This window comes from Acipenser ruthenus, chromosome 23, assembly GCF_902713425.1.
Source record: "Acipenser ruthenus chromosome 23, fAciRut3.2 maternal haplotype, whole genome shotgun sequence".
NCBI classification, from domain to species: domain Eukaryota; kingdom Metazoa; phylum Chordata; class Actinopteri; order Acipenseriformes; family Acipenseridae; genus Acipenser; species Acipenser ruthenus.
The window spans coordinates 27,264,094-27,279,192 of NC_081211.1; the positions used below are offsets into that span (position 1 = coordinate 27,264,094).

A 15,099-nucleotide genomic window follows, 5' to 3' on the forward strand; every position below is an offset into this window, starting at 1 on the left:
GTTTATGTGAGTGCTTCCCTGGTTATTGAGGTTCACGGTGACAGCCTGTCTCTCTTCGTTCTGCTTTCTAGGAATGACAGATTGATCCAAGGTAGTTTAGAACTGCTGGGGATGTCTAAATCACCCAGCCCTTTCAGCAACACACTTAAAAAAGCAAGGCTTCTGCCCAGCTGCAGTAGCTCTGTGCTCTCGCTCCTCTACTTTTAAAATGGCTGAATGTCAATGCAAAAGCCGCCCATTAGACATTCCCTTACTGTGTGTTTGCACGAATCAAAACCACATTGTTTACAGTGCTGGTGTTTATTAGGGTATCATTAGAAATAAAACCAAATAGAAACACAGAGCAAAGACGCCTTGTTGTCATGACACTGCAAGCGTTTCTGTGATGGCAGTCTCTGAAGGGTATACGGCTTAATGAAGACAACCACACATTGCTTTCCTCTTGATTTGCCTGTACAGTATAAAGCACATTTTCTGGATGAGCATGTGTACCACAGGGCGCTGCTGCAAATATTAACCTGAAAAAAAGGAAGAGTGTGATGATGCTAAAATGTAATGTCCATGGCCTAAGTGGACTACAAATACAAGTCTGCATCAACTTCAGATCTTTAATGTCACAGTGTGGTCTTCCTTGACTGAATGAATCTTCTAATGACGTCACTGTTGAGTTTTGATTAACGCAAGTGCAAGATGGGTTTGTTTGTAGCAGTTTGTAAGTATTCAATCCCATAGTGCTCCATTCAAAACCAAACATTTTAGGTCAAGACAAGCAGGCAATTGTACTTTCATGGCTTCCCTAATATACATATGTCATATCTTCAGATTATTGAAGCTGTTGTTTAAGTCTTCAGACAACATGCAGCCTGGTCTTCATTTATAACTGTTCACCACAATCTTCCATTGTAAAAACCTTAAAAGACTGTAAAAACCTTAAAATGAAAAGGCAATAGAAAACAGGATTTTTGCTTCTCTTCCTTCCTTTCATTTGTAAGACGATTATTTATAAAGAAGTGTTTTTTCACAGCTCAAGCGCAGAGGGAATTACAGTTTAAACTCTGTTTTTTCATTTGTTTCAGAACAGTCTGCAGAACTACTCAGCGTGCTGATGTAAAACCACAGAGTAGTTTCCACACTTTGAACATAACACACATCCTCCTGGGAAGGTAAACACCACTGCAAAAGTTCTAGCAGAGAGTGTGTGTGTGTGTGCCTGTCTTTGTGCTTGTGGGCTCTACAGTAAACATTTGTACCACTAGCAGGGCCTGTTAGGTTTACGCAAGTCTATCATTTATTCTGTTTTTAATTTTTTTTTTTGAAAAGGGAAAATAACTATGTTAAAGTTACAAAACCAAAACAAAACAACAAATCAGTTGTTAACAGGTGTTCTTCCCCCTCAGGAAATAGAAGAACATTATGCAGTAAAATAAAATCCTGTAAGTGAAAGGGACACAATTCCATGTTACAAAATGAGAAACCAATAACTTGAGTGATATTATTCTGATCCCCTCATGGGTCATCTTTCTCAAGGTTTTTACACTAAGAGGCAATTTGTAAAACAACTTGTATGGCTAATTTAAAGACTTCACTGCTTGTTATTAGTTTTTTTTATATACTCAGTGTGTGTCTGCAGTAAGACATCGAAATTTATTCCTTTCCTTGTCTTAGCTTATTTGGTTAATTTTGCTCAGGGTGAATTGCAAAGACTATTTTGACTGAAAATGAGCATACAATGAGACCAGATGGTGGTGTTGGGAATGGTACCATTAAAGAATATTGCTATTCAGTGTTCCTGAGAAGGAAGTCAAATAACTAAGTTATGCCCTTGTGTGACTAGAATATTTACATTCAATGTACTTTTTTTTAATGATTAGTTTAATGATATACAGTAACATGGTGAACATTAGTAATTAAGGTCTTGTCCCTGTGTGTGTGCTGTGATAAAATGTTATGTTACAAAGAGGCCTGGGTCACAGCTTTTAATCTGATACAGGCAGTTATAAATTTGACTAATTTAACATAAATGTGTAACATTTAAATCTGGTGGTTTGTTACCTTCTAGCTCTTTTATTTTTTAATATTATAAATATGAACATTCTAAGCATTGATACAATGGTTCCAACAATGTTCCAAACTCCGCCCAGGGCGACCTGCAATATCAGGGTTTTGATGGGCTCATCTTAATTTTTCAATATCAAAGCATTAGCCAAAATGGCTTGTCTACCTGACTTAGGAGTTTATTTAATCAGCCTATTCCCCTGCTGACATAAGCCACAGCTGTATGTTTTATTGGAGCATCTGACAGCAATGGGCTGCATCAATCCCCTATCTGTGCTCATCCTGGGATTGCTGCTCAAATACATCTATGCGTTATTCCTAAAGGGTACAGGATGATCAAAAGAGTTTCTGAAGTGAGTGTTTGAAGTAGATATAAGTGCAGTAGATGATGACACTGCTTTGATGTATACAGTTGATTATCGCGGTATAGTACAGATGGCAAGCCCAGTGTTGAAAAAACTAAATTACATATTTCAGCAAAATAATTTCAAAGATCTTTGCAGAAATGGTAGACAGGTGAACCAATCAAAACTCGGCAAGTGGCGGTCTTTGTGGAACCAATTTACAGAATGATGCATTATGGGAACTTCTAAGTGCATTATTGGATTGTGCCTAAGAGCCTTTAGCAGTCCAGGTTTTTAATCGAACCAGCTTTCAGTCATTTATACAATCTGCATTGTAACTTGTGCACAGAATAATTGCCAAATACAATCTAAGCAATTCACAGACCAGTTCATTTTGTTATGGTTTCTTTCAGGGCTTTGCAGCTGATGCCTGCAGACTCAATGAAGTTTTTCAAAGTCAAGGTAACAAGATAAGAATGCACGGTTTCTCACACTTGTAGATGGATGGCATCCTTCGGATCAGTTAGGATGTTTTGGTGCATCCACTGTCAAAGGGCCTTTTTTTATTCCCTTGGATATTAGAAGCCATAGTCATAAAGCTTTACGTGCCTCCTCTGAACATGCCGATAGCTGTGGGGGCACACACTCAGAGCTTTAGCTTGCCAATTAAAGATATGTCATTTGCCAATAAAAAAAATGATTTTTGTATTTGCATGATTGGGAGGCTGGGCTGACTTTATTTTATTTTTTATTGTACTACTCATAGCAAAGGGTCAGAAAGCAAAGGTAAAGCATAGGGAAGCATTGTAAAGCACAGAGAGGTCTGGTAAAGCATATAAAAAACATGGTAAACTACAGTAAATGCATAGTATAACTCTGGAAAAGCATGTTAAAAAATACTACTAAAAGATGTATTGCCGGTACGGAGATGCCTACAAAAATTGTATGTTAAATCTAATGTTTTAATGCTATAAAAAGCTTAGAGTATGAATGGTTTTATCCTTACAAATCCAAGGTGCTAAACCATGAATCGGAAATGAATTGCATCCCCATTATCTGGAGTTCTGCATTTGGTAGAACAACTAGGCAGACCACAGAAACGTGTGTAGTGCATGTGTTGGGATAAAGATACTGGAGGGATTTAGCTTTCAAAAGAGAGTTAATCACTTCTGAATCCCCTATCAGACTTTGGTTTCATTGAGCCTGGAGTTGCCTTTTGCTGATTGGACCAAGGGCAGACTTAAGCCTTTTCAGTGTGGTTTTAAAATAATTCAGATGGTTGATTAAACATCTAATTTTAGTGTTTTTCTCTTTCTTTTTTTATTGTTGTACTAATGAATGTCTTTTGGCACTATACCAATATATATATTAGGTAATTTCTGTTGTGGTTTGTGAGTTGAAATGGAGTTTGTAGTCAACATTCTTACTTCCTAACCCGTTCTTCCATGATGCCTGTAGAAGCATGTTGTAAGGGGAGGGGGGGGGGGGCTGCTTTTGGTGAATATAAACATCAATGCAATTTTAAGCCTTGATAGGCCTTACACTTAGGATTATCTGTTTATTTATATCAACCATAAAACAGCCAAGTGGCCGAATAATAAACAAGTTGTTCGAAGTTCCCATAATGCACTGAATAAATGTTCAAGTTCCCATAATGCACTGACACCATGTGAAAGATACAATAAAACATGACATAAATACTGCATTTTCTTATTTACATTCAATGCTTTTGTTTTTTTGTTTCAGCATGCTCTTAACTATGATCGTCTTACATAATTACACTCAACACATGGCTGCTCTTCAATGTTTCCTGACCACAAAATTGCAGGTTAGTTTTTCTCCACTTTTGTTTTTAGCAAGGCAGCTTAATAATGGACATTACGATTCTCTTGTATTCCTTTCGGAAGTTGTGGTTCAGAACCCCGTACACGACAGCGTTGAGACAACTGTTGAAGTAAGCCATGAAGTAGCTGGCCGTGAAAAGCCACTCTGGGATGGCGAGGCCCAGACCTGGGTTCACGGCCACCGCCAGCCCGATGAAATTGAGTGGTGCCCAACACACAGCGAAGAGCACGAACACCACAAACATGGTCAGGAAGTTTCGGATGTCGTGGGGCTTGATTTTGAGGCGGTTGTCCGGCTTGACGCGTCGCCTCACCTGGATGACCAGGATCCAGATCCGCAGGTAGCAGTAAGTCACGATGCTGATGGGCAGGATGAAGTGGACCACCACCACGGTGATTGTGTACAGCGAGCTGACGGACTGCGCGAAGGTGCAGGAGTAGACGCGGGGGTCGTACTGCAGGGACTCCACGAACCAGTTCGGCACGATGGCCAGGATGGTGAGGACCCACACCAGGATCACGTAGCAGACGGTGTTCTTGTTAGAGAAGAGCTTGTCGTACTTGAGGCTGTGGCAGATATAGCAGTAGCGGTTGATGGCGATGCCCGTGATGTTGAAGATGGAGCCAATAACGCTCAGCCCCATCAGGAAACCGCTGATCTGACAGTGGATGTAGCCCAGGCTCCAGCCGTCATGGAAAATGGCAGAGAGAACCAGAGGGTACGGATAGATGGCTACCACCAGGTCTGCTACAGCCAGACTAACCACAAAGGCATGTCCTGCAGGGATAACAAAGGTGTAGCAGATTAGAAGACAGCCTTTCAAAGAAGTGTAAAGCAGGCAAGGTTTCGAGAGTTAATCATACTCTTAATGAGCTGCTCGGAACACCGGAGGGTTCATTTAACACACATATAATAATTATGTATTCATTTTTTTTTTTTTTTAATTTAGTCGTTGCCAATTAGTTTTTATTATTTTCTCCCCAATTTGAAATGCCCAATTATTTTTTAAGCTCAGCTCACCGCTACCACCCCTGCGCTGACTCGGGAGGGGCGAAGACGAACACACGCTGTCCTCCAAAGCGTGTGCCGTCAGCCGCCCGCTTCTTTACACACTGCGAACTCACCGTGCAGCCGCCTCAGAGCTACAGTGTCGGAGGACAACGCAGCACTGGGCAGCTTACAGGCAAGCCCGCAGGCGCCCGGCCAGACTACAGGGGTCGCTGCTGCGCGGTGAGCCGAGGACACCCTGGCCGACCTAACTCTCCCTCCCCCCGGGCGACGCTCGGCCAATTGAGCGCCGCCCCCTGGGAGCTCCCGTCCACGGTCGGCTGTGGAATAGCCTGGACTCGAACCGGCGACGTCCAGACTATAGAGCGCATCCTGCACTCTAGCGAGTGCTTTTACTGGATGCGCCACTCGGGAGCCCGTTATGTATTCATTTTTTAAACAAAAAAGGAAAGAACGATACAATTGCTGCACAGTGCCTCAGTGAAATTACATAACAGGTCAGCGCTGCAATCAGCTTAATGCTTTAGAAAGGGAAAGTGACGAGAAACAGCACTTGACATTAAGTTCTTTCCCCATTCTCAATTTCACACATGGCAGGAGCAGTAGAGATGTGCTGCACTTGCAACGTGCTCCAACCAAAAATGTATTATATAACTATATACCGTCAAGACTTACAGAGTTGTTTTGGATTCTTTAGTTATGTACATGTAAAATTATTGTGTGGTACAATAAGTGCTTCATTATAGTTTTCTTTGCTACTCTGTCTTTATTTCTAATGTATTTTTGTCACATTAAAACACTCTAAATGTGCTAGAAAGCTATTCTCATTTGCATGTTATTGAACACCATTTAGAGACCTCCATTCTAAGTTAGCTGGACACAGTCCACTTACTAGGAAACTCAGGCGGGCCATCTTCCTGCTCAGTAGTGTTATTTTATAGTTAAGAAAACCATTCATATTTTACATAAAGTGTCAGTAACTATGCAGTAAGTACACTGTAATTACACTGTAATTGCATATGTGGTTACATGGTAATTACAGTGTACATACTCAACCCCATGTTTAAACAGTTTCATTACGAAATACAGCAACTGTCTAACGTGTTCATTTTGCAATTAACTTAAAGTTAAATTACAACTGATGAACTATATATGTAATTACTGTTTTATTACAATCTAGCTAAGTGTAATTGAGAGGCACCTAACACAAGCTGAACACAATCCATTGTTGGAAGAAAGAGTTACTAGAAATGAATAGAACTATTGGACACTCTGTACTTACTCTTACCCTTACAGGAAAGTTACATTCTTGCCATCAGTATGTGCATATAGTAATTACTGGTAAATGGTAACTACAGTGTAACTGCATGCAGTTAATGTATCTGTATCAAAAGTATCAGAGCTGTATCCAAAGTATCATCTATATCACCACTACAGGAGCAGAAGGACTTTGTTCAGAACATGTTAAATGGATGTATGATTGGCTACCAAGTTCCTCTGATTTCAGTCCTCCTGAGAAGTATAAGGCTCCACCAGGGAGAAGAGATTCAAACATATTGGGTCAGTAGACCTACTGATCTGGAAACTATTAAAAAAGAAAATGATTGACAGTATGCCGGAGGAGGCTGAAAATTACAAAGGCTGTCACTGTTATAAATAAGGTATATATGTTTTATATTTGAATTTACAGTCCTGGAGCAAAATCTTTGAAAATAATTGAGATCATTGCCTACAAGAAAGTCGTTTTAAGGATCTAGTTTGAGAATATTTAAATGCATGTGTGTGTGTGTGTGTTTATGCGATATACATAACTAAACAACACATTTGTTGTCAGTGTTTGCTCAGGCATCATTGCTCATTATGTATAAGAAAGCTGCTGACTTTCTCGTCACTACTGTGTGTGTGTCTGTCATTAATGTTAATATGAACAAATGAAACAAGTAAAAGCTTTTTTGGCTCCAGCCTCTTCCTGGTTTTCTTCTTTTTTTTAATAATTCAGCTGAGTCTGAACGTGGTGGATTTTAATTACAGTTCCTGCAGACTGGCTCGTCTCCCATCCAGAGATGACCTGGGGGGATAAACCGGAGTGTCATTTTTATTTTTAAGCTGGAAAGAAATCTCTCCTTTGAAGCCCCCATAAAAATATTTTCCCCCCATGTCTCCATGCCCCAATTTTTTCCCCTATGTCATGCCTGAAAATGAAGTTGGTTTTAATTTCCTTAAAACAAACCAAAAAAAAAACCCAGAATGAAACCCATTATTAATCCACTCCAGGTTCCACCAGGATATGCATTGTGAATTGTCTGTATAATTAGAGACTGGGCATTTAGACAGCAGAGATGTGATTGCAACTCTAAATGTCCAGTCACTGGTTACTGTAACCTAATACTTAATTAACTTTCAATGGCATAGCAAAGATGTACCCTGGTATGTTTGGTGGTTCTGTCATGCTGCCCGCTGTCATCCACTGAAGACTAAAAGACTAATTTCACCTGCAGCAAAGAACAAATTCAGTAGCATTCGGAGTGGAAAAGCTTGTGCTATCTAAACCCCGGGAAATGTGAAGTTCTTAAGTTATTAGACAGAAGGGACTTGAACTTTGAGTCATGCAGAGAGCTGCTTTTGGAAGAGTACCATCTCATGGATTATAGACTAAAATGCTGGCATGGCAGGGCTGAGTTATAGGTTAATAATAACAGCACATACAGTTATTTCATGCTGGTTTAAGAATGACATGTTAAGGATTAGCAAGTGAGAGGCTCATCTTAGCTGAGCTGAGATGTTCCCGTCACTTGCCTTACACCACAGGCACAGCACACAACAGTCACTAAATGACTTAATTATTTTAAATCGCTACATTTTTGGTTGTCATCGATGTTCCAAAAACAAAAACCTCCAGACCTCCAGGACTGTTCACACCACTTAAGAGCTTTGCTTGCAGTGTCACAACCATTGAGGAAGAAATGAGCCGGGCCTGGTAATTGTGGATGCTGCCACTTAGCCCCTGTCAATTGGCTTAATGAAAAAGTCTTTCAATTCCGCACTGGTCGAACTTCACTTTGTTCCCTGATTTCTCAAGGGATTTCTGCCTGCTCTCTCGTGTTGCAGTAACTATCCGTCAATAAGAAGAAAAAAAAACATATTCACAGTGCGCTCACGAACACTGTGCATTCGGTGACGTTGTCACTGCATCAAATCCTTTAAAGATTAAAAAGACCATGCCCAGTTTATTTTAACCCTTGAAGACCGACTTATTTTTGTCCTTCTTGTTCATACTGCATTGACTTACCTAGCCCAGTGGTCATTAAAAACAGGCTCCTTGTTGTGCAAGACTAACGCTGAAATAACAACACATAGGAATAGCCATGCTCCATTCTCCAGTGGTTATGTTTTACAGGTTACACTGAAGTGAAGATGGCTCTTTCTGGCTGATGTTCAACTTTATTAATAACACATCTGTCTCACCCTTCATATTCTGTGAATCAACCTTCATATTCCCCTGGGAATGTTGAAGTACTGGAGCGCCACTAACTTGCTCAAATTTCAAATGTTAGGAGGTAAAAGGGTAATATACTCAGCGATAGTGAATTATTGCTTTCAGTCCATCAATCAGTCGTCTTTGTTCTTGTTAAAACTCTGGCAGCAGCATTTTGCACAAGCTTCAATTGCGATAAAACGCAACTTGAAATATCAGAGAAAAGAGCATTGCAATAATCAATCCTAGATGCATGCATCTGTCTTTCTAGCATCCTGCAGCGAAAGAGAATGTCTTAGTTTAGCAAGATTTCCTAAATTAAAAAAGACACGTTAGCTGCATTCCTGATGTGTGGCTCGAATGAAAGATCTGTATCAAAAATGACACCCAAATTTCTCATTTCACCTTTCAGCTCAGAGGAGAAACTACCAAATGTGAAATCAGATGGATTCATATTATTTAGTTGATTCTGTGTTTTATCAGAGTTTTTTGGCATTCATTGCTTAATGTCAGCAAGACAGGTAGTCGGAATATTTTCAGCTGAGATAAATATAATCCGCATAACAATGAAATGCTGTATCACATTATTTATTTTTTTTATAGCTTTTGTCCAACTTTGGCTGGGTTATCTGATTGGTTATGTCAAGACGTCACTCAAAATGAGCTAATTTCCCCCGACAAGGCAGCTAAGGGGTGTCAGGAGCTGGGCTGTGTTCATGACTTGAATCGATTGCCAACAAGAAGCGGCAATCCTCTGACAGTACTGTCTGATTGCATACAAGCTGAGAAGCTAACACCTTTCACATTGTACAGAACTAGGGCAGTTGTAATGGCCTATTAAACATATCAGCCTTTCTGTTCATTGAAATATACAGCACAGCTGACATGTAAGTGTTCAGCTTTTCTGGGAGACAACTATATAGTTGTCTGTTCTGGACGACGTTGCAGTGGATTACAGCAGAACCTCAGTCACAAACACCATGGGAATGAGGGCTATTCCTAACTCTGAAATGGCCATTTATCACGGTTTTAATAAATGTGTACACCTGTTATCAACACCTTTCATCTGGTGAATAATACAAGGACACAACTCAGTAATGCAATATTTATATTATTATAGTTTGAAAGGCTTTCAAATTGTACAGTACTACATGTGAGAAAAGGCTCAAATTTTACTTGACATTGAAACTGTAACTATCAAAAATGAATCGTCAACGAAAAACGAAAAATGGGTTAAGGTAGTGTTTATCTTAATTTTATTTTAAACAAAATGAATACTTTTCTCACTCGTTCCACCTCCTTTGTCTTGGGGGGAACAAAACCTTAGCTTTGTTTAAAACTACAGTAAAATGTTCCAAGTAAAATTGACCCAACTTGCTTTGAAATCTGCCTCACCTTTGTCTGGATGCATTTGTTTGTACAGTAATGATTCCTTCTTCATAGGAGTGCCTGTCTGGTTGCATTGTGCAAACGGTGGAGCGATTGCAAACATTTGGCTAAGGTGGGGTGTTGGGTTGACTGGTCAGTTTGTTAGTTTGGTGTTTGTATAACTAAGATTCTACAGTACTTTAATTATATTCTGTGGTGCTACTCAATCAGACTTTCAGACATAATGTTAGGAAAGTGACGCATATCCTTTTTAACCTTATTAGGATAATTACTGTGTTTAAAATACAGGTTGTTCATCATTAAAAAGATGTGATGTATGTTCTATATTGTACACATTCGTGCTTTTGTTTTATATACTATACAGTAGTATACAAGCCACCTGTGTGAACAAACATGCCAAAAGGAAGCATGCTGTTAAATGGTACCAAAATGTCAAGAAGCGGGTCTTTTATGAACAAATCCACACAGACTGAAAGGTAAAGTTACAAAGGCTTATTAATGAACACAGGCATAAAGATAATACCATGGGAGTACAGCTGTAGAGTCTGTGTACAGTACTCTGGTATCTGCGCGTTCCAGTGGGACTGTTATTAATGTGATAATGTGAAACCTGTCAGCACACCTCAGTGTTAGCTGGGTAGGGATGTGCACCTACGCTTACAAAGTGTTTTCACACTTACAAATCTGCGACCCATCAAACCCATTGCTGAGGTTAGTGTATCTACATGAACCAGTGTACTTAACATTCCTCATCTGTCAGCTCTTGTCAATCAAAAACTGGTTAATTTCATCTCCATGGCAACTGATACAGAACGGCTCAATTTGTCTAAGGAAACGAAGCATATCATACTGTAAGGCTAGTGCTTTGAGATCAAATCAAATTGATATTTTTTTTATTTTTTAATATTTTTTCTTATTAAAATGCTCACCGGTAACACATATTTCTACCAGTCAGGGCTAATGCTGAGGGAACACGAACCCACTTTTTGGTTTAGAACTTGGTTTCATTATATCTCAGGAGTTATACATAAATCGGTTCCCTTCTGCAGCAGTCTCAAGCCTACACATGTATAGGCTGGACATACTATCTCTACACCAATACCATAAGGAGTAACAGCAAAACCAACATCCTCCATTTACACCACATTCTCTCTCTCCCCCTCTCATTAGAATCTCACGTGACCTTCAGTCAAAACACAAAACACAATAACATCATCGTCTCAATTGGAAAGTTGGTGCCGGTGGGATTCAAACCATGCTCAAACTGCAGGGATTTTACTGGGGGACAAAATCAAATCAACCTGTTCTGAAGACATAAAATCATTTAATGTATCCTTCTGGCTTTCAGCCAAGGAGGACTAATTCAATTAGGCAAGCACCCACACTTCTCTGGTTTTAGACTCAAGCCATTACCTCACAAGCGCTTTGAGGATCGCAGTCTCACTTAACAACTACTGAGCTGGATGACTTGAAGGGATTGTCTGCCGAGTTCATTATATACCGTCAGGCATGCTCCCTACCCAGTCCTGGTGCACACACTGTCCTAGATCCTGACACCCCTGCAGGAGGCTGCTATTCATTCTTTCCTAAAAGCATTACATTTCCATGGCCACTTAGCAGTGCCCTTAACTGTCCAGAGTGTTTCATTTTGATCCATGTGACAGGGTTGTGGTGTTCCCAGTCTTTGTTTATACTGTCATCTCGTCGTTATCTCATGTTTCCTTTGTAGACAGAAAAAATGATTATTGGTTGACTGCTCAATTAAAACCTTTTTTTTTATTTTCTCTGTTCTACATTGCTGTAATTGCAGTAAAGATAGGAGGATTGTTAGTTGCACAAAAAGGTAAGATCTTTTTCAGAGGTACCTGCACAGGAGCCATAGCCATTCGCTGTTAACTATCTGAAAAGGCCATCATACATCAATCTTTTTTTGTTGTCTCTCCTTTTGTTGAGCTTTCAAAGGAACTAATGACTGACAGATTACAGAGCTGATAGAAATGGAGCTTGAGAGAACAAAGCACATGTTATCATTATGGAACGGTGGCATCACTAAGGCATTTTAGTGGGTACAGTCAGCTACGACTTTACCATAGTGCACAGCATATACAGCTATGGACAAAAGTTTTACATCACCCTATAGAATTAACAGATTTTGCTTCAGGAAGCAAATAATAACATATTGAATTACATACCACTTTGTAGTTTTACATATACTTAACAAAAAATTGACCCAAATTGAAAAATGTGACATTTCAAAATCTAAATACTGTACTACTATTATGGCTTCTGGTAGACTTTTCCAATATCATTTTGTAATTTCTTTGATTACATGCTGTTCAATAAAAGATCTAAATTATGTTATATAGTTTTTTTTTTTTGTTTTTTTTTTGTTTGTTTTTTAAATCTCAATCCTAATAAAATTCTAGGTGATGCAAAACTTTTGGCCATAGCTGTACATTGTACAGAGTCTTGGAAAAGATAACAATGAGATGCACAGTAAAAATGTAATGTCCGTATTGTTGTTTATGCAGTAGAGAGCAGAGCTGTCCAGACTTTTCTGCTAAAAGAGCCATAGTAGTTATCAGACAGTCCTTAAAGAGACACCCAAAGAGGGTGTTCTACAGGCTGACTGTATAGCAGCAGCTACACTAAGACATCACATCTTCAGTAATGTTCTGCTGAAGCTGTGGTGTTAGTGCACATCAACATGCTGCCTTTGTTATTGTACCTGCTTCTGCCTAAGACTGCAGGCTGTCTCTCCAGTCTTTCTGAACCCATTAACACCCTTAAAGCGGATAATTCAAAAGATCTGTATTGTGGTGCTTCATATAGGACTCAAGAGCCTGTATATCAGTGGAAGTTAGGGTAAGTGTCTGAGGATTCTAACTAAACCCTATAACCCCTGATCAGAAGATCAGACAAAGGCAAGACAGATTAATGCATTGCCCTTTCATCTCTGGGAGCTTGGAGTTCCTATCACAAATACTGTACAGTGTACAGCACATGAGTGTGTGGTCGGTTTAACTCTTTCACTTGCACTCAGTCCTCAGAGGGCAGCAGTTGTTCTACATCAGTGGAGTTGCATTAAAAATGTGTAATGACTGGGGCAGTTCATCAAATGACTAAAAAAAAAAAAAAAAGTATTTCTTTAAGTCAGGAACTACTGTAGGTATACATTTTCTGCTGGCTAATTACATGGGCTAAACTAAGTGTAGAACTAAGAAAGAAAGAAAGAAAGAAAGAAAGAAAGAAAGAAAGAAAGAAAGAAAGAAAGAAAGAAAAAGTTGTTTTCTTTTACCTGCTTTCCTGAGTTTCTTGTTCCTGAAGACCGAGACTATGACCAACAGGTTGCCTAATATGTCTACCACGATGGTTGTGATAAGAACCGTAGCCAGCAAAGTTATCACCCAGGGAATCCGGAGTCCATCCTCGTCCTGATATCCAGATGAAATGTTTTTCAGCAGGGCTGTACTGCTTCCTTCAGCCATGTCAGTTCATCTTGCACGAGCCGGCGGTTAGGAGCAGCGCCTCAAACCAGCAAAATTCAAAAAATGAGCATTCCACCTTTCGATTAGTGCACGAGCTTTATTTTCGTAGTCATAAAATGCGCTGCATGAACTTCGCATTCAAAATGTGCGGACCAAGTAAAAAGCAAAAGAAAGACACCCTGGTTTTTGGACTAATACTACTAGCGTTTCTATGTATGCTTCTGCCTGTTTGTTTTAATATTCAATATATCGTTTCTGTTGTTGTTTCAGATCTCAGCAACATGATCAAATACGAAATATAATAATAATAATAATAATAATAATAATAATAATAATAATAATAATAATAATAATAATAATAATAATAATAATAATAAACGAATTTAAATAAGTCGATAGACAAGTCAGGACCTGAAACAACAGCTAGAAAACATTGTATTGCATTTCTAGTCTAGAGACAGGCTTTCCTGGTCGAGTTCTGAAAACGCGGTGTGTAAGCTAGTATCTGGTTAACTCCATTCACAAATCTTGCTCTGGTCCATGTTTTATTTATTTATTTATTTATTTGTTCCATTCACCTCTTCCTCTTGAATCCGTGCATTCATTGATTTGAACCATTGTGCGCAATCGTCTCCAGTCAGAGCGCTGCCCAAACAAGTAGATAAGTTTTCTTTAAAAGGTCATTAAAACTATGTTTCCCCTCACAACATAACTAATTTTCTTTCTCATTACTCATTTGCTACGATGTAAAATGCTCCAACTTTTGTCGTGTTTTTTTTTTCCTCCTTACATGAGGCAATTAGTGCAGCACTTGCGTTCTTGTTAATTTTCATTCAATCACGCTTCTTTTTCTGTGCTTCACGGGGGGTAGAGCACTTTTTCACCTCGTTCTGCGCTGGTTTCGCTTGGGTCTGATTCTCTCCATTCTGCAAACCCTCTTCATCCAACAGAATACTTCTGCCTCCCACCGCACTGTCAGTCCAACCCCTCAATGCTCACTCTGAACTCATCACCTGAAACCCAACAGAATGAGTCCCGTGCGTTTTGACTACGGCGTCCATTTGGCCAGCTTAGATATATAAGCACATTTGAATTCACTCGTGCTGCCTTTGTTCACGAAATCACAAATTAACACATTCATGCCATACGGCAAAAATACATACCGTATATCTTTATTCCTTTGCTGGTTTGCACTGGGGTTATAAACAGTCCGGGATCCGTTGAGCTACACCACCCGTCTCCTCTTTTCTTTTTAATCAAACAAATGTACTTCATTGCCAGAAATTGTTATATTCTAACAGAATTACAGTTCAATATTTGTAACCAGTATTATTAAATAATATACCCAATAATTATAAATAATATATTAAAATACATCTAACCAACTTAAACCACTTGTTTCAGTAAATGTAATATTTCATAATTTATTATTATTTATTTCTTAGCTGACGCCCTTATCCAGGGCGACTTACAGTTGTTACAAGATATCACATTA

At 39.2% G+C, this 15,099-nt stretch overlaps 1 protein-coding gene across 1 annotated transcript; it reads right to left on the bottom strand.

The window, feature by feature from the left end:
- Positions 1-298: 298 nt before the first annotated feature.
- On the bottom strand, positions 299-13,866 carry LOC117413450 (melatonin receptor type 1A-like). The gene is made up of 2 exons (XM_034022654.3): positions 13,415-13,866; positions 299-5,021 (listed from the first exon to the last, which is right to left on the bottom strand). Exons 1-2 carry the CDS (start codon positions 13,602-13,604, stop codon positions 4,252-4,254), a joined length of 960 nt encoding a protein of 319 aa, XP_033878545.1. The 5' UTR covers positions 13,605-13,866; the 3' UTR covers positions 299-4,251.
- Positions 13,867-15,099: the final 1,233 nt, after the last annotated feature.